Below are 20403 nucleotides of genomic sequence, written 5' to 3' on the forward strand. Positions count from 1 at the left end.
ATGCCATTTGAAGTAGTTGAGCATTAGACCCAGTTGTCCAAATACACACATCATCTGCATACAGTGAAAACTTTAACTGTGATGGCAGCCTTCTTGTTAAATCAGCCATGACGCAGTTTAAAAGGAAGGGGCTGAGTACGCTTCCCTGTGGTACTCCCTGTTTGACAACATGTTCAGCACTCTTTCCTTCACCCGTCTGAACAAATATTTTGCGAGCTGATAGAAATTCAGACATCCATCGCAAGGACCTGCCAGTCAGACCAAGTTCCAACATGCTTAACAAAACATGAACGTGACTGTTGCTGAACTTTTTTCCGACGAATGGCGAGAGATGCCCTTCTTTGCATTAAACCTAATTTCCCACGCTGGACACATTTTTCGACCATCAACATAAGAATAGCTACGGTACACTTTTGCTGCTTTCGAGATTTTTCATTGCTGTATTTTGAGCGTTGTCGTGAATAGGTGCTTAGACATAGAGAGAGAAAAGGCCAGCCAGTGAAGATTATACAGTGCTAGTGGTTGTTCCCAAGACAGCCAAAGTGCCACCCAAAATCTGAGATGCGTGTTCCAGAGCGATGAATTCGAGGTAATATACCATACACGCGTGCGTCATTTTATCCTCTTTTTGTATCAATGTATTTTATTTCTGCTCTCAGTCCTCATTTCAGCGGCGCCCGAGTAAGCAAACTGCCCCCTGTACAGTAGTAGAATGACGTGGGATACTCAGCACCTTACGTAAGCACCTTACGTATATATAGGTCAGTATATATATACTTACGGCTAAACTGGTAACTGCGCCATGAAGGCACTTGAGTATGAGAAGAGGAGGAAGCAATCGGGAAAAGCTCGAAGATGTCGTCAAATAGGCAGATTGAAGAAACGTTTAAGCCCGTGTGACGATTCTGTCCAACAGTATAAGTAAAACAAATGTAGGATAGAGGCAGCTATAAAGCGTAGTCAGAGAGAGATAGAGGGACAAACAGGATGGGAAAGGCAGGGAGGTTAACCGGATAACATTCTTGTTTGCTGCCCTGCACTGGGCGAAGGGTAGGGAAGTGAAATAAGGAAATAACAGCGGAGAGAAAACGCAAACAGACGAAGAAAAAAGGTAGGGAAGGTCGTGAACGTCCACGAGAATCACAGTTTCTCCAATAGACCACTCAAACGTAAAAATTACAAGAGTGCCTCGACTGTTTTGTGGTGTGACGACTGTAGACGTCGGCGTTCCAGGACTGTCTGCTCCGAAAGTGGCCGGTCGTCAAGACACGCCAGCGCAGCAGCGATGGGAGGACAGTGCTGCGTGTGACCACTGCGGCGACGAGAAAATTATCGAACATGTTCTTTGTCATTGTCCCCGCTAGAGGGCACACAGGCAGTATAGTCACCGTGAGAAAGAAGATAACTGCGTAACACTGAACTCCACTCAATGCGCGATAAAAAAAAACTAAGAACAAGAAAACGTTACAAGAACTCCGCATGTTATGTGTGAGCAATATCTTAAACAGCTTCCTCACAGTATAATTTAAATTAGGCATTCAATCGCGTAGATCGTACAGTTTATCAAAAATATAGACATAGCTTTATCACGTTACCTAAGCAAAATGTACATTTCCCCCTATTTCCATCCCCTTCTGTGCCTAAGAAAAAAAATATTGGAGAGTGACGAAAACAGAGAAATTGAGTAGCCGAGGTATACTTTGTAGCGCAATCCCTCCACAGCAAGTGATTTATAGCGGAACTCAACACCTTTCGTTGTCGATGAACTTGACATCAATCTCTGCAGATAGCGGCAAACTGCAAGCTTGCTCGAATTTCGGAGCCATTCTGAGAACGCATCCCTGCAGCGCGTCGAGTTCACTGAACGGACATTAGGAGAAAAATGAAGACGCAATTTTCGTTACAAACACAGACTACCACACACCATGGGCGTGCTCCATGTCCTCAAAGGAAGATGAAAAAAAAAATATCTTCCCTGTACGAACCACTCTCTGTTTCTAAAGGCATCGGCGGCGGATGCACGACGTCGCTCATCCATTGTGAAAGCGTGTTCTTGTGTCAGTTTCTGAAGCGAACGAGGGAAAATAAGAAACGAAGAAAAGCTACCGAATGATCGGCTAGGTAAACGTAATTGCGCCTTTCCCTGTAGGGTTACAAAGTGAGCTAACCATGTCTTGTACGGTGTGCTTTGTTCTGACGGATCTGAGTTCCCTCGCCGATTCCAGCACCCACGTGAGCGCGAAAAAGTGCACCCAGTGAACGGGGAGTCACGTTTCGGGCGCGAAATTACAGTGTTACACGCGGTACAACCGAAAGGGAACGCCAGAAACTGCGTTCTTTTCACGACTACTGCGTGCCGCAATACGGGCAGTCCTTGCAAGACTCCAATATTTTCAAACTAGTTTATCATTTCTTTTATGCATTTAGTGTAAAAGTCAGCGAAAGACAACGGGACATCGTAAACTAGAAAGTCACGACATGGACGGAAGCAGTCCTATCGTCTTTCGAAAATTTTCGAACTAACCGTGAAACGGGGGAGCCCATTGGCTGCGACTAAGCCTGGTCGTTGCGACCTCATTAAGGTTTGTTTAGCTGTTGTGTTCAGTAGGCTTACCTCTGACCTCTTTTGCGTGGGCTTCTTGGGTGGTCCGTGTTTACTTAGTACGTGTACTTTTACGTTGACTGCGGTTGTACAGAGATCTAAAAATGTAAAAAGAAAATCCCTACCCACCATGGTGGCGTTGTGGCTATGGTGTTGCGCTATACTATCAGTCTGAGGGCGCGGGATGGGCCGCGGCGACCATATTTTGATGGGGGCAAAGAGCTAAAGACGCCGGTGTACCGTGCATTGGGTGCACGTTAAAGAATCCCAGATGGGCAAAATTTATCCGGCGTCCCTCACAATCATAATCAAATCGTGGTTTTGGCACGTAATGCCCCAGAATTCATTTTTTAAAGCAACCTCTCTCTTTCGTTTGGTTTCTTTTGATGGTGTAAAGGGGTAGGGGGGCGCACGCCGCAAACTTTATATATTTCAGTTTGACTCACTAGAATCTTAAATATCTGGTTTAACATGTATAAACGTATGGCGCAGGAAGCCTGTCATGGGGCAAAGGCTTGGACTGAAAAATGTAATGTTTCTGGAGAACACGCCATTACGATGTAAAGAATCCTTTCGCTCGATTCTACAGAGCCAAGTAAGTAATCTACCACTAATATATTAATGGCAAAAGAATACATTACTTCCGTAATATCCACGATTCTCGACTGACCAATGCTGCCAATAACGTAGACCAAACAGTGCTTTTACCACTGACGAAGCGCGAAAATGAAAAGAATTAGACCATTCTAATTCTTAAATCATTACATTAGGCCGACTGTGTTCGTACTCAGAAAAAAAATGTTCTTACACTAAAACGATTCGTGAGAGCATCTGCCCGCTAGTCGTGGTGGGGGACATATTATTAGCAATGTTGGGCCGCCGCCGATGGCAAAGTACAATTACGAATGCAAATATTTGCGAATACGAACTCAGAATAATATATGGACTGGTGGCTTCAGACGTTTTAAGAACACAAAACTGAAGGCAACAAGGAAGTTTTGCAGAAGTGCTTGCACGTAGAATAAGTAATTTCGAACTATCGAAGTATGTCAACTGTCGACAAAGCACGCTGTTTTTCTTTAAAATAAATGCTAAACAATAAAGAAACTCTTCTGGAGATAGAAATGTTTTCTCCAAATGAACACAAGATAATTGCAAAGTCACCCTCTCAAATGCAATCTTACAAGCTATGAGTGCATGCGGGCAGTTGATGGGCTTTTTGAGAGCTGTGCAGCAAAATTCCAGAGGCCGAATTCACAAAACTTTTCGTTCGTAATAGCTCTATGGCACTAGTCGGCCGCCTGCGCTAATATAATTGCCAGCATCAGGATTGGCGGAAATATCCTATGGTGAATAATTCTACAGTGAGAGAGTTTTGTGAATACATGCCAAGGGCGTGTTCTCAGAAAAAGCTGTTGCGCAAGAATATTTAATTAAGAGCAAATTTCCGCCAATTCTGGTGCTGAACATATTATTAGTGAAGGAGGCCGACCAGCAAGCAGCATAGAGCACTTACGAACGAAATGCTACGTGAATACGACCCCAGGTGCGGGTAAGTGAAGCCAAACTTTACGTTCCACCAAACTGCAGCAGTACCCAGGCGAACGTGGAGAAGCATTTGTACTAGGAACCAATATGGTACGAGTCGTAGACGTCTCCGACGTTGAAACTCACCAAGTTAAAAAAAAGAAACACATACCACTTACAGTTGTCAGAACTCCAACCACTGTATTATTTTCATCGCAGCATGACATTCGGCTTCCCAAATACCTTAACGGAAGCTCCGAAACAAGAATGTTTTTCACTGCTGTTTCTTTTTTTTTTTATGCGAAGCATTTCATTGCGAACCTCGCAGGGTTTGGTGACCGTGGATGCGGCCTGGCTGTTCCCTTGCCGAATGGGCCAACCAATCACAGCGGAGCACGCGCGCCGTCGGCGCCGCTGGGTTGCTTGCAGCACCACCAGATAGCGCTCGCCTCAGCGCATCCACGGCAGCGTGGACGCCGGCCGTGCAGGGAAAAGAAAACAGAAGAACCAGAAAGTTCGCCTTCGCGCATCCCCAGCTGCACGGTAAAGAGGAAGTAAGCGCTTCTTGCGGATAGAATGGATTGGGATTGCGCTACGCGCGTATGCGCATGCTGCCTCCAAAAATATGATGCGTTCAAGGAGAGGCAGAAGAAAATGTCCCTAATTACACAGCCACAGGATCCAACTAAACCCCTGTATAGCTAATCGAAAACATCGATCCAAAGAGAAAGTCACTGCTGATTAATGCTATTAAAGGGACACTAAAGGTTAATACTAAGTCAACGTGGACTGTTGAAATACCATCCCAGAAACCTCGAAACGCTTGTTTCGTGCGAAGAAGAGACTTACTTTAAGAGAAAATGCGTTCTGAAGCGTCCGCGTACCTCTAGCGCAGTTCAAATCACCCGCCCTCCGATCGAGGAGTATTGACGTCATGGTCTCATAGTGACGTTGCGCCGTCGGTGAGTAAAACGGCTCCCGCAGATGGCGCTACGGCTTTTCTGCACAAAACGCAAACGCGCGGCCAGAAACAGAGCCAAGACAGAGCCGACAGCAGCGCGAAAGTGGAACTATGGTGGCTAGCGGAAGGGAAAGCGCACGACGATAAGCTGGTTCTTTATTTTATGACGCCAAATTCGACGCTCGTTGCAATGGATGACCCTGACAACGACACATTAGCCAGCGACGCTGGGCTCGAGTTCAGCGATTTAAGCACTGATGAACGTGACCTGCTGTTGAGGGCTCGCACTGCAGGCGTCGTTGCGTACTACTACGACGACGACCTGCTTTGAAAGGCACTTCACGCGACCTCAGTAAGTCGGCGTTGAACTCGTAATCCTCTGGAGGAAAGTGCATCGAGCACACTACGTGATTTTTCGGCTCTTTGCCAGCGCGCTGTGGCAGCGGTACGGCTCTTAACCACTTCCAACGGAGAGGTTCACTCATTGGCCCACAGTGATAAGTAACGTTGGATTCGTCGCTGCATCTGCCCTTGGGCAAGAGTTCCGCGGACCGTTCGCGCATCCCACGACATCACATGCACGTGGCATTCTCGCTGCTTGTTCCAAATGCAAGTTTCGCGAGCCAGCAGGACCACCACAGCACGACGCGATAACGAAACAACTGAAACTTCAAAGCGCGCGCGGCGCAAAGTCGAGCGCGCAGAGTCGAGTGAAAACGAAACCTTTCGATCACCCATACTACTCAAGGGTAACGTCAAAATGCTATTTTTTTCTTAGAATCGAATAGAAATAGACAAGTAGCATTTTCTTCCGCCTTATAATCTAATGAAATGATCTTTTTAATACGAGTAGTTGAGTACTAGTGTCATAAATTATGATGAGGAGTGCTTTCATAATAGGGCTAGTACCGGGATGTCGCTGGGGGGTCTCAAATCATGTCGTGCATTTACCTCAATTTCTCGGTTACTAGAGCTCTGTTCGCGATTATATTGACGCCTTAGACGTTCTAGAGCATTGCTTTATCACTTTAACTTGACTTTCTGATAACCTTTAGTGTCCCTTTAAGCAAGTGATTAAAACGAAGAAAGTTCCGGTCGTATGGCGTGAAAGCAAGGTGAACCTCATTTACACAGACAAAGGCGATAAGGATAGGACGAGCTCGTACAGGCCAGCAGTAACGTCGGTGATATATAGAATGGCAATGCAAGCCATAACATTAGAACTGTCAAAGTGGATGGAGAAATGATGTACTGGGGGAACTACAGAATGACTTCAGACAAGGCAGACGCTTAGAGAGTAATATGTTTGTGCAAACTCAGTGCATAGAGATTTCAGTAGCTCAGAATAGACATTTATGGGTAGCATTCCTTGATATTAAGGGAGCCTACGACAACGTATAGAGGGAATTGTTATTGGACATTCTGAAGCGCGAAGGCAGAGATGACGATTTCGTGGAGCTGCTGAAGAATATATAGTATAGAGACAACTGAGCGCAAATTGTATGGGATGGCCGAAAACGTAACGAAGTGGTGCACATTCACGAATGACTGAAGCAATGGTGTTCTCTGTCTCTATCATTGTTCACGCTTTGTGGTAAGGGCATAGAAATACGACTGGAAAACAGTGAATTAGAGTGATTTATCATATATGCGTAATGGACAAATGGTGCAACCGAAGGTCCCCGGACTGATGTATGCGGACGATATAGTGCTACTAGCGGACAATAAAATAGATTTACAGACGCTTGCGAATATCTGTGGCAACGCAGCGACAAATCTAGGCCTTAAGTTTAGCACAGAGAAATCGGGAATATATGAACTTTAATGAAGAGACCAGTAATTACGCGTGTCAATTCAACAGCAAGTCATATCCATAGTCAAGCGATATAAATGCCTCAGCATATATATAAACGAAAAAAAAACCCACTCAAGCATCCACCAAGCTAGCCTGGAAATAAAGGAGAAGCGAAATGCAGCAATAATGAAACATAGAGCTCTTTACGGTCACAATAAATATGAGCTGATGCGTGGAATATGGAAAGGAGCAATGGTGCCAGGGCTAACGATCGCTAATGCCATTCTGTACTTAAAATTGGATATCTTGTCGGGGCTGGAAGTTAACCATATATCGGTAGGCCGGTTCGCTTTGGGAGCCCACGGCAAAACCTCAAATGAGGGAGTACAGGGTGACTTGAATTGGGCATCGTTTGAAGTCAGAGAAGAGCAGAACAAAATTAGCTTTGAAGAAAGACTCGGAAACATGGATAAAACTAAATGGGCCACTATAGGGCACAGGTATCTGTACCTGAAAAGCATGGACACAGAATGGCGGAAGAAGTCAAGAAAGTTGGTACCAAAGTATAGGTTAATTGAAACTGTAAATAAACAACCAGTAGTCATCAGATAGAAAGTGAGTCAAACAGAGACAGTGGTTGCGATGTAAAGAATGGAAACAAAAAAGACCATGCAGATTTACAAGAACATGAAGAAAGAATTTAGAAGGTAAACTGCACGATAACACGAAGGGAAGTGCCTTGCTATTTCAGGCTCGAGCTGGTTGCCTGACAAAAACATACCGGAGCAAATATTCGAAGCAAGATATGGCATGTCTATGCTGCAGCAAAAACCCGGAGACCACTTGGCACATCCTAATAGAATGCTAAAGGATTCACCTACTGTACCCGTAGGTAACCTATACCTTCCACCAGCACTTGGATTTGAAGTGGACGGAAGCATCAACCGGTCAGAAGTCGAGATAAGCATTGGACGTTTAGAGTATTGGTGAAAAATAAAGCAGGGAAGATTTTGATATGAGCGGATCCGTTACAGGCATAGGTAGCGGCACAAGATAGATAGAGAAGTTTTGATGAAGAGAAAAAAGTTAGAGACATGTAAAAAAAAGAAAGCTAGAATCAAAAGCATCTATAGCATACCTGAGTAATTCAAGCAAGCTATACTTGGCTATTTGTCCCCACGCCGTTTCAAAGGGGATGCCAATAAAGTACCATCATCATCACCACGGCAGTGCCAGCGCCGGCCATGCGGGGTAAAGAAAACAAACGAACGCTCGCTGTCGTGCATCCCTGGCTGCACGGTAATTAGGAAGTGAACGCTTGTTGCAGATAGAACGGATTGTGTGATAGGCACGTGTGTGGTGTGTGTGCGCACGCGCGCGTGCGTGGGCGTGCGTGCGCGCGCATGTTTGTGTGTGTGGTTTCATTAAAAAGGAGTCGAGCTTGTTTGCTCTGTCGTAACCAGCCGCATTACAGTGAAAGGCGAATTTCCCTTTTATGATGCTTTGCCTACCTTGCCGTGCATTTTCTGTAGGCCGCTCGCTCACAAGGCAAACCAAGTTGTATCCGAGCATCAGTGCCAGTTTTACATGCGCGCATCTCAAAAAGAGGCACTCAATGAAGTGTTCATACATGTATAAGCATCAGAGCAGACAGGCGAAGGGGTATAGGTACTCACTCAACTTTCGCTGAGCAATATGTACACCGCGGTTCTAGCGGAAGGGCAGCTGGTGATAAGGATTGTTATCAATATGTTCTATTAGTTTCTTATCATCTACCGTTCATGACCAGCTGATCCCGGTCATAATGCGGGCGAAGAGTCGCTAGGACTACTGACGAAGAATGAAAAGGAACCGCATTGAAAGGGAATCGTTAAAATATACCGGTCCTGAAAAGTAGGAAAACAAAACGTGGCAGGAAAGAAAAAAAAACTGCAGGCTAAGAACATTATTGTTTTTTACTTGTTATGGTTAAATCAAAGCGATTATATTCGCGCTACCTTTTATAGAAGCACATAGGCACGACGTGCTTTCTCCATAGCTGTCTTGTTGCAACCGAAGTGATCACACATTCGCGAATGAGGGACGTATAGGCTGCGGTCTACGCAATATGCTTGAGTATGGCTCGTGACGATGCGCTCGAACAATCGCTCAGTTCCTACAGACAGCAGGGGCGAGATAAGAGCATGGTATGAGGATACGGCCAGACGGCTTTCTATTAAAGAGCCCAATCAAGACTGTCGTACTGTGAGTGCGAACCACTTTCCGGACAGCGCATGCCCCACTAATTGGCCCGGGCATTCGTTCTTTCAACCCTCTCGCCGGCGCGCCCATGAGCGGCCATCCGTCAGGCGCGACGGCCTCGCCCATCGCACGCCGGAGAGGAGACGGCGCCCACCGTCGTAGCTGACCCGGGCGCCTGCTCTTAATTGGGGCAGCCGCGGCGCGCGGCAGAGCAAAGGCGCGTCTGTGCTCACCAAAGCTGCAGGCTGGATGGCAGTTCGAACGATGAGGTGGCAAGTGTCGCATGCTTAAATGGACAGGCCGACGTCACTTGGCCGCGTTGTCCTTAGCACAGTGAAAATGTTTCCACTTTTAAGGGTGCGGGTTTGCCTCAGTGCTGACACCCTTGCACCCCGCTTAAGGCTGAAAAAAACAATTTACTGTGCGCGACAGCGAGCTGAAGCTACACCGGCAATAATATAAGTTGTATTTTAATACTGTCCTTTAATGCTGACCATCTGGGCCCGTATTCACAAAAGTAGCTCTTACACTAGAATTGTTCATAAGAGCGAACTCGAGCTATTGGCAGGGCGCTTTCGCTAATGATACATCAAGCATCAGAATTGGCTAAAAATTTCTCTTTCGAACACTCGTAGTGTAATAGCTTTTTGGTAATGCAGGCGCTGATGAAGTTAGCATGAAGTTACTACCTCATCCTATATACCACCTTCTCCTGAAGTACAAAACGAACCATGTCTCTAAAACTGACCTTTGTTGTTTTTCACTCTAAAGCTAGTTTGTCGCAAGTTGTCTATATGCTAAACTAGTAAGTTCAGAATTGGACATGAAGCGTGCGAGCCAACGAGCCCAAGGCCGTGGTTTTGTAACCATGCCTTTTCCAATGCTATTCCTCTTCGCGGTTTCACAGTGACACTCCGTCCGCGTTATCAATGGGTGAATGATAACCGTGGCACGGAATCGTGTGCGAGGTATCTCTGCAGAATCACGGTCCAGATCTTCGGAACGCCAGGACACAGCATGTGCAGTATGCGCTCTGATACAACACCAATGGTTACGTGGTGCCGTTGTATACTTCTGTTGACAATTGCACTCCACTAAACGACTGTCGAGAGACGTCGCATCACGCGTATAAAAGCAACCCCGTTCGTAGCAAGCTCTTGCATTGAGAGAAACTCAATAAAGGACTCAAAGCGAGCTGGCACTAAAGGTACTGAGGGACGAGGTGCCTTGACAGATCGGGCAGTGACTTGGATGAGTATCCAGCTCGCCTTACCAGGCGCGCTGTGCACTGTGCAAGTGAACGAGACAGACTCCAGCTTTGCACACTTGACGTGTGGCGGCAACTTCTTGGGAATGCGCAGTTTCCTCTCAACTGATGGCGCGTGCCCAGATACCTGAGGCGAAGGCCGGCAGAATTGCATCGCCGGCGAGCATAGCCGAGATCCGCGCCGTATAGTCGCCGCGGAGGGTGAGCCTGCGCACGCGCGCATTCGTCTCTTTCCAAGCGGCTCGCGCCTCTAATGAAGTCTACGCGAGGGCACTTTCTTTCTTCCGTCTCCTCCCCAGTAATCAGACCCGGTGGGCAGTTCTTGGGAAGAAGAAGAAGAGAGAGAGAGAAAGCAAAATAATACATGGTATAAAGACGGCGGCATGCCAAGGAGATATCCTGGCCTATGGTAGCACGCGGCGCGCGGCTGTATCGTGGTGTATAAATAGTGTGTATTTTTGATAATCATGGCGGCTCATTTTTCAACTCGGCCATCTATTGCGCGGGCGCCTGCTGTTCGCCTCGCCCTCGCCGCCTTGCGCTGGTGTGCGCAGGAAGAAGTCGCACGTGTCCAAGATGAACTGGCTCAGCTTTCTTCTACTCCTCTCTCTTTCTTTTTTTTTCTTTTTGTCCATTAGGTGCCTCGCCTAAGTCACCGCAACTTAGCCTATACAAGCTTAAAGAAAGGCGCTGGCCTCGAGGCGCTTAACCAACTGTCCACGGCGAGAGACTCGTGGCGGAGCGGGGCCCCAGTAATTATTGCTAGACCGTCTTCTGCGTTGACCACCGATCGGCTTTCTCGCTCCTGGTTTCTCGCGCTACGGCGCGTCCTGACGGTGCTCGCGTCATCTCTGGAAACGTGATTCGGTCATCATTCTCGAAGGCGGTGGAGGGCACCCTTCCAGCCTTCCAGAGAAATAGGTGAGGAGGAATAGAGGGAGGATCTGCGCCAGCGTCGAAATCGTGCACGACGGCCTTATGTTGAGGCGGGCGCTGCTTCAAATTAGAGCAATCGAATTAATACTCCCCTGCGAACGAGACGCGTCCATGCTTCACAGATTGCGCGCTGGCTTGCCCTCCTGCTGACCTTGGGACACGAGACGAAGCTGCATGCCAGCACGCAGGCAGGGCGTCTAAGAGTCTCAAAGGTCAATCTGAGTTATAAGGCCTCGTAGGGCGTCTCGCTCTGAGAGTGCGTTGTCATCCTATGGGCGCTAATGGAAGCAGCTATGCGTAATTGCCAGTAACGGGGAATTTCAGAAGGACTAACATTTAAAGAGACCGTGTACAGAAGCAAATGCAAACGAGAGTTGCTTGGCCGGTGAAGTATGTGGGATTCCTTTAATCAAATAACGAATGCAACGTGATATTAATGGTCATAAAAGGCTCGCAACGCTCTTCGTAGCGTAAACACATTGCTTTGCTCCGCTGTTATGACGCGGTAACTTGACTGGTCTAAAAAAACTGGAACAACTATAGCTTTGCCGTTAAATGACAGCATTACCGTCTGTAAATGCCGAGAGAAATGGGGTACATTAGTAAATGCCGCCGAATATCTTATGCCGGAACTAGATAGTCACGTACATGGGCCCCCTCATCTACTCAGTGTCTCTGAGAAGAAGCTCTCTGAGACAACATGTTGCAAGGTGAAATATCCTGTCATGAATATAGCCCGGTTCGCGACATGCAAGCGTACAGAAATAAAGCTGGGGCAATGTCGTATGAATTCGCTTTGGGCAACGGTAACTTATACGTTGTTTTTGTGGACATTCTATCTGCTGAATCGACAGGAAAGAGGTGAGTGTAGAAGTGTTCCGTTAGATCCGTTATAACCCTCTCGTTTCAAGCAACGAAGTACGATTTTATTCTCAAGGCTTGCTTTAGCGTGGAATTTGTTCTATAGCTAACGGCTAATTATATTTATTTCTTTTTGAAATGCAGAAAGTGGCGAAATCACCACAGAAGTCCCAATTAAGCAGTGTATATCACATCGAAAGCTCATATTTAAATGTTTATTTTGTAATCACAGGCAGAAATTTCAACAGGCGTGTGCATTATTTCTTTAATTATAAAGAACACTTCTCAAAAACTAAAAGAGCTAATAGATTTTGTCAGATGAACGTCCAGTTTAACATTATACAAAAACATTGACAGCATGCTACACTGCTCTAATACGTGAAGGAGAAAGCCTGCTGCACTCGTGGTAGTGCATTAATTCATAGGATCGGAGGGGTCAGACTTCGCGCAAGACGTAACGAGCCGCAGTGTGAATTAAACGCATGGCGCTGTAGGTCGACCTCCTTCCTCAACGACACATGCGAGCACCTAATGCACTACCTAAGGGTTCTTTCGTTCTTTCTTTCGTGCTTTCTTTCTTTCCGTCTGTCTTTCTTTCTTTCGTCCCTTCGTTCCTTGTTTCGTTCTTCCTTTCTTTCTTTCTTTCTTTCCTTCTTTCTTTCTTTCTTTCTTTCTTTCATTTCTTAATTTATATTCCTACATTTCATCTTTGCTTGCTTACAGGGCTATGAGCCATTCCTGTCGATGATATTTTTTGCTTCACTGGACTATACGCCGCCTTTTTCGGGTATGAGCCAGTGCAACGAGCCACTTATAAGGCTTTCACCTTAAAATAAACGTTCATATAAAATTGTATCGGCGCGACTGTCGCCTCCAGAGCCGGTGAAGAAGAAGCTATGAGCCATGTTTTGAGGCAACAACAACAACAACAACAGCAACAACAACAACAGCAGCAACAACAACACACTATAGCACGCTCGACCTCCACCGCTTCCTCCCCATTTCAAAGGCAGCTACGCGACGACCCTTTCCAAGGAATTCACTAGGCCTAACGCCTTCGGCTGCACTACGGCCTGCCACTCTCCTTCCTTGAACGTTCCTGCAAGCTTTTCGTTCGGGGGCACTTCACACATCACGGTTTCAGAATCTCTTCCAATGGCCCCACTAGGCGCTAATTTCACTCTCGCAGCCACGGCAACGCCACAAGCACAACCTTGGCGATGCCTTTAGCGACCACCGCAACCCTGATGCTATCGGCATTCGAGATTTCGCCGCAAGCAACAGCAGGTGAGCCTCCCTATGTTCTGTGCTCACAGCTTCCGCGGATGCATGGCCTGCCGAAGTTTTGCGTGAGCCGCTCTGCTATTTGGTTTCTTCAGCTCGAGAATAACTTTTTCGTCAACAACGTGAGTGACCGACGCTTGCACTATCTCCACGCAAGTCGCGAACTGCCAGACAGTCTTCCTTCGGATCTCCGACTTCTACCAGGCGCGGGCATCTACGAGCATCTGCGGCAGGTCGTGATTTCGCACTAGAGCATCACTTTTGCTGAGCCTCGCTCACAACCTACTCTACCAGTGCTGCCTGGTACATCTCTCTCGGATTGCGCGAGCCCGACACTACCAACGACGACAGTATCTGCTTACCGTACCCCTCTAACGAAAGTCCTGGCAAATTACGCACCAAATGAGCAGCGGCTGGATGATCACGACATCTTGAGACCAAGGTCTTGATGGCTGTCACAATACGCTGCCCTGCACAACCGTACCCTCACCTGAATTGGTGGCGCAGCATATGAATCAACAAGGGCAAGAACGCACAGCGCCACTCGCAGTTCTCCGCCACTGCCACCGTTGCCCGCCGTTGGACGACACCGTCTTCTGCGTTGTTCTCCTCAGCAGTTTGAACGCTCGGCACGCGCCAAGAACCAGCCAATATGCATCAACTCTGCTTGCCGAGTTGCACCACACTGGGCGCGCAGACGTCGACATCGCAAGTTAATGTCTTCAACGCAAAAGACAATGCGCCCTGTGTCCAGACACTTTCAGCCACGACCACCAGAGAAACATTTGTGCCCTTCGCCGCAACACGCACTTTACCTGAACTTCTTAACGGACACAAGGAACTACCACCTATGTTTATATTCGAAATCAAGAAAGAGGCTGACAGATGGAATAGCATACTGCCGTATAAAGGTTATAAACAGAGATAAAGTGCCTCAGAAAGGCTGTCCCACGTTTCGATACAGGACCTATATTCGTCAAAGGTGGCCTCGTCATCCTCGGCATGTTAGTTTTAAAGGGTTAGTAGAGTGACGTCACGTACGGTTGTTGTCCGTGGCGGCTGGTTGTAAAAAGGGAGAGCGGCTTCCAAGAGAATGAGCGCTGTCGCCTGACGTCTGTAAGCGTGGTTCCTAAGACGAGGGGACAAGAGCGGGAGAGTGGGAAGGCGGGGAGAAAAGAAAAGAAAGAAAAGAAAAAGAAAGACACAAATAGGAAAAAAAGGAACAAGAAAAGAAAAAGAAGGGCATGGGAGGGTGTTGGGGAAGCGAGAGGTTAGGGAGCATTCAGGGGTGTCGTCTGGGGGCATGTCTTTGTGGCGCTAGAAGAGCCGGTCAGGCGGTCAGTGCACGAGTAAAAAAAAAAGACCCAAAAATAGATCAGTTCAAAGAATGACTTGAGTAGCGTAGCAGCAATGCGTCGGGTAATTTTGAAGGAGTTAAGATGGCGACAAGGGAGTCGGGGGTGCAATGCGTGGGGTAGTGGAAGGCAGGGGTATGGTCTTTCAAGGGACGTCAGCCCCAGTAGCTCAACATAGGTGTCGTCACGGCGGTATACAGAAGTGGCGATACCATGTGTGGCTGAGGCACCGAAAAATGTATCCTGGCGTCTGGGACTTTAGAATGTGTTGGTGAGGGTGTTTTAAGGAACAGACGGTAAGAAAAAAAAGGGGAGGGGACCGAAATCGGAATAACAAATAGGAGGGTGACATGAGTAAAAGCGGGCGGGGGCAGGTGTACATGGGAAATAGGGTCACACAGTTGATATAAATGTAAAATGTGAAAGAGTATATTAAACTGAGTAGTAGGAAGGGAAAATTGGAAATGGAGGAATAGGTGAGGTTAAGGGGGAATTCAGGTTAGCTGGTGGCGCAATGTGTTTTGTGCCTTTGTTGATTATATGAGAATTTCAGACTTAAGTTACAGCTTCTAAAGATTCTAAGTTGCCACGTGCCAAATTATTTCCCGTCATGTGTAGGCACTTAAACTTGTGTAGGAGGTATGATTCCGTATACTTCCTCTCTCGAGGTGAACGGAAACTTGTTTTTAGTATACGTTGGCCAGCCTTTCTGAGGCACTTTATCCCTGTTTATAACCTTTACACCACTTGTGTTTGTAGGCTTGCAGTCTCCCTTCTTTCTATACGCATGCCTTTTGCACATATTTCAATTGCGTTTCGCACTAGGAGGCGGGCCCTGCAGCGGTGCGAGTATCGCCTCCAGAGCCGGTAAAGAAGGAGACGGCTCACGTGCAGGTAGCGCGAGAATGGAGCACGCTAGCGCGCTTGACCTAAGCGGCGGTGGTAGCTGCCGCTCCTGAGATCCCGCGGCACCGGTTGGCCGGCCTAAATAAACCATGGCCACGGCGGCCACCTCTTCGCGCCGCCTCCCACGAAGCACAACAAATGCAAACTTTGGGCATGCAGCAATGCATGCACGCATTTGTACGCACAGTGTATGAATATCAACGTGTGGTGCATATTGCATATGTAGCCACGTACGTATATACAAGAACAGATTATCCGCATTTTTTAAGGGAAGTTGAAAGAAGCATCTCGGTAGGAGGAAACTTGAAAAGAGAGAAAACTGAAAACGAGCCAGAAATATGTGTCTAGGCGAAGGAGAATAGCCTCAGGACGTGCGGTGTTTTAAATGAGCTTTTCTAATAAAATTACAGCACGAACTTATGCTAATCTCGCACTATCCGCTAGTGCAGTTGGCATCGGTGGGGAAGTATTCCTACAGCAGATAAAACGAGCGCTACATGGGTGTATCTGCGAAACATTTTATGTACCTCCCAGAGGCGGGCGTCTCTAATATATATTTAATTTTAACTTGAAGTTCTAAAGCACCCTAATTCACTAAGGTTTGCTAAGGGCACCTCCTACAAATTTCTATTCTTGTCGGTTTTCTGTAGTGACCGCATTATGCCTCTGTTCCACTCAGCGAAAAGTGCCCGGTGCCTTTTCGCTTCTTTGACGAATGATTCTTCGCTATTTCACCCCCCTTTCACTGCCCAACTGCATCCTACCGCCCCCCCCCCCCTCTGAGCACTGCAACAGTAACTACCTCTCCACTGAAACTTTCATCTGAAGGACGTTGTCTGAGAGGAAAACATAGCACATCACCTGGAGTAAAGAATTCACTTATGCAAAAATCTAAAACGGTACCACACTTAATCCAGAAAGACCACATCATTTTAAATATTTTCGTACTGCGATGCACGAGGCGCCGCGAAGGTAGAGCTGACCAATACAATCCAGACAGGAAGAAAATAGCGTTCGGAACACATACATCAAAGGAGCGATCAAAACTCCATGAAATTTGAATGAAATTTTCAGACAAAAGTATGATGGTCTTGCCTCTTTATTAAGAAAAGACGCAGGAGCCATGTAGGCAACGACGGTCGACTTTTCTGGCAACAGGAAACGATGTCTTCCAAAGAAGCGGCGGAAATACGATATCGATAAAGATTTCAATATCAACAGGTTGAGAATACAGTTTGTGACTGCTGTGGCAATGTGGAAGAAGTTGATCAAAAAGAGCGACTCAATATGGAATTTGCATATGGGGGACAGAACAAGGAGAAATAGGAGAAACGTTGAAACAAGTAAATAATGAAAAATCTAAAGCTACTCTGATTTGTCCAATAGGAGTGGGAAACAAGGTTCACTATATAGGGAAGCAGAAGTTAAAGATAATTAGGTTTTATCGATGTTTCTTTGTTGCTTTGAGGACATGTGGTACCTAGCAAGAAGCGCCGTTATCAACACGAAAACAGCACCCATCACAAGTGCCGAGAGGGCCACACCTATATAGGATGTATTGTCTCCCGAGACACCAATACCTGCCCTTATGTGCCTCAAGCTAAAAAGTTGCAGACGCAACTACAACACTTTAATGTTGGAATTTTGTTGTTCAAGGGCCCCATGACGTAATACCATTTCAATATGTTTTTATTACAATCTCCTGACGTAAAACTTGCGTAACCGCCGGCGCATGTTTAGGGCGGTGACCCGCAGGGTTGTCGGAGAGACCAATCAAACGCGGTCCTCATTTATAGGAGGTCACTTTTCTTTGCTTTAAAAGCGAATAACATTGCCTAGACTGAGCGGCTTGTCTTATCTAATTGGCAGAGAAGAGGCGAGGAGAACGTTCAAGTGGAGAGGGATTCGATAGGGCCTAGCCAGTGCACTGAAAATCGATAACCGGATGAAGAGGGTGGTGCCGGCGTCTGCGATTGGTGCGCTTTCTCTTACTTATAGCTTGCTGTGGCTGGTCGAAGATCACGGCGGCATGCAGCGGAAGCTCAAGAATGACGCTAAAACGGACCCCCAGCAAAGAATAGTTGGCAGAATGAGGGGGTAACCCTTACAAAAATTTTTATGGAAAATCCATAGACAGTCCATAGACATTTGTCTATGGAGTCTATAGACTGTCTATAGACATTTCTTTAGACTGGTCTATAGACAGTCTATAGATTTATGGCCGCACACTTTTTATAGACTGGTCTATAAAAAGTCTGAGTTTATAGACTGTCTATAGACATTTCTTTAGACTAGTCTATAGACAGTCTATAGACTTATGGCCGCACACTTTTTATAGACTAGTCTATAAAAAGTCTGAGTCTATAGACTGTCTATACACAGTCTATAGACTGTCTGTAGACTTATGGCCATACACTTTTTATAGACTAGTCTATAAAAAGTCTGAGTCTATAGATTGTCTATAGACTTTCGATAGACTTATGGCCATACACTTTTTATAGACTAGTCTATAAGAAGTCTAAGTCTATAGACTGTCTATAGACCGTCTATAGACTTATGGCCATACACTTTTTATGGACTAGTCTATAAAAAGTCTGAGTCTAGAGTGTCTATGGATTAATTAAAATTCATGTTTGTAGACAGTTGTCTGCATAATGTCTATGGGCAAGTGTATAGGCTTACAGTTCTACTTTTGTAGACTGAAGTCTATGGAATGTCTACAGACAAATGTATATATACTATAGACATTCTATAGACTTCAGTCTACAAAAACAGAACTTTATAATCCAATACACTTTTTTCCATGACATTCTGCATACACTTGGCAACAAACATGCATTTTCATTAATTTAGAGACACTCTATAGACACAGACATTTTATAGACAAGTCTACAAAGAGTGTATAAGGCCATAACTCCATAGCGGCTATCTACAAGTTAGTTTACATTTTTCATTACATGCGGTAGCAAAACGTTTTGAATGTATTTCATTTCATTTCATAGATATGAAATGCATGGAAATGCATGGAATGCAGATATTATGCATGTGCACCTGTTCCTTTTCATCTGCACTTATGCATTACCGTTAGTAGATTAATAAAGCTCCTGAACCAGCTGTACTTTCATATATGTTGCATAAACAGAAAGAATTTATATAGTGCTGAATCATGCAGTGCAAAAAATAAAACAAATGCACCGGCAATACATTAACCGTTTTTATTGCTTGATATAATACATGAATTCCTTAAATTCTTGTCTTATGCTATTATGGAAACAGATTAAATATTTACACTACTCCTTGGCAAGCATGGTCGCCAGGCTGGCCTTGACCTTTGTGTCATTAGTCCCAAAGGTGCTGCAGCTGTATGCTGCAAATAAGTACATGCAGCAATATGAGGCAAAAATAACAGATGTGTATTCTTTGTGTGTTCATTAAGCAGCTGAATATATTTACTCAAACCATCTAAGTCAATACTTAATGCGGTTTAACTATGACTAATGGCTGCTTGTCAATACAAATCAGTACCTTTATGCAATGTTCTATTGCATGGTATGGTGAACAATTAAACAGTCACAACTACTGCTCGTGTCAGCAACAGTATGTCCCCTTTTATGACAAGTTCATATATGATGCATTAATGTACTTATCCCAAATGGTCCCTATATTTATTGCGGAAACGTTACCCAGTTGGGCTGTCTGTACAGTTTTTTTGGCTGGTAGTTAAGTATGCCCGTGCAGGGGGATGTTTTCAGGAGACGTGACTGGAATATTCCCAGTATCATGCCTAAGATTGTAATTTATTTTGCTTAGTACACATTGAAATGTATTTCTCATACTTTTAAATGAATGGGTCATTGGCCATAACTTCAACAGATGGCGGATGGGTTGATTGTATTGATATGGTACCTTAATTTCTTGCAGGTAATGAGGCCTCTTGGGCATGCTAACAGGTTTCCAAGTTAGGTATACCACATGAGCACCCGAAATACCACACGAGCACTTTGTGTCATGGCACGACAGATATGCACCTCCTAGGAAACAGAACTGAAAGTATAGTTCGAATGAATTCTATCACAGTAAATTATTTAAGGTGCTTTGAAAGATGAAAATTTTTTCTAGGCTATCAAGGTTCAGGACGTTTAGTTAACGCAAAAAAAAAAACGTATTGAGTAAGAAATGCCTTGTCAGTCTGCTTGACTTTCTTTTTTTTTCAATAAATAGAACCAATTTCCTTCAATTTTTATGAAGTGAAACGTTTTAAAAATATATTTAACACAGAGACTTTCTGGAAACTTTGACATGTAACAAGACAGCATACCTATGTGGCCAATTTAAAGTTTCCCGATCTTTTTCCAAGCCTTTCCTGGCTGTTTTCATGAAAATTTTCTGGCAATCTATGACGCCTGCAGCTTAAGTGCATTAAAAAATACTATGGTTTAATGCTTGCCAAGTAGTGCCAGTCCATAATATTTAGATAAAACGAATAACACGTCAGTCACTTAACATGTAGTATTAGATGCAACTGACTTGAATCCCTTGTTTAATAAAGCTGACAAGGGCTTCGGCAAGTTCGTAATTGATGGCCACACGAGTACAGCACGGAAGACACAGAGACACGCGTAAAACAAATGCAACAATGTGAGGGAAAACTATACAATGAGTTATTTT

The 20403-nt window shown here is 45.5% G+C and overlaps 1 protein-coding gene across 2 annotated transcripts in view; it reads left to right on the forward strand.

The window, feature by feature from the left end:
- The window catches only part of LOC139048582 (uncharacterized), a 303847-nt gene that overhangs the window by 133802 nt on the left and 149642 nt on the right, over positions 1-20403 (forward strand). Inside the window, exon 3 of one of the 2 annotated variants that reach the window (XR_011507776.1) lies at positions 4458-4683. Coding sequence is in view for 1 of the 2 variants with exons in the window: in XM_070523003.1 (XP_070379104.1) it covers positions 4458-4672 (215 nt within the window). In the remaining variant the exon portion in view is untranslated. The remainder of the gene's footprint in view (positions 1-4457; positions 4684-20403) is intronic. The other variant, XM_070523003.1, reaches the window with a different exon arrangement.

The sequence above is a fragment of the Dermacentor albipictus genome, chromosome 1 (genome assembly GCF_038994185.2).
Source record: "Dermacentor albipictus isolate Rhodes 1998 colony chromosome 1, USDA_Dalb.pri_finalv2, whole genome shotgun sequence".
Lineage (NCBI taxonomy): Eukaryota > Metazoa > Arthropoda > Arachnida > Ixodida > Ixodidae > Dermacentor > Dermacentor albipictus.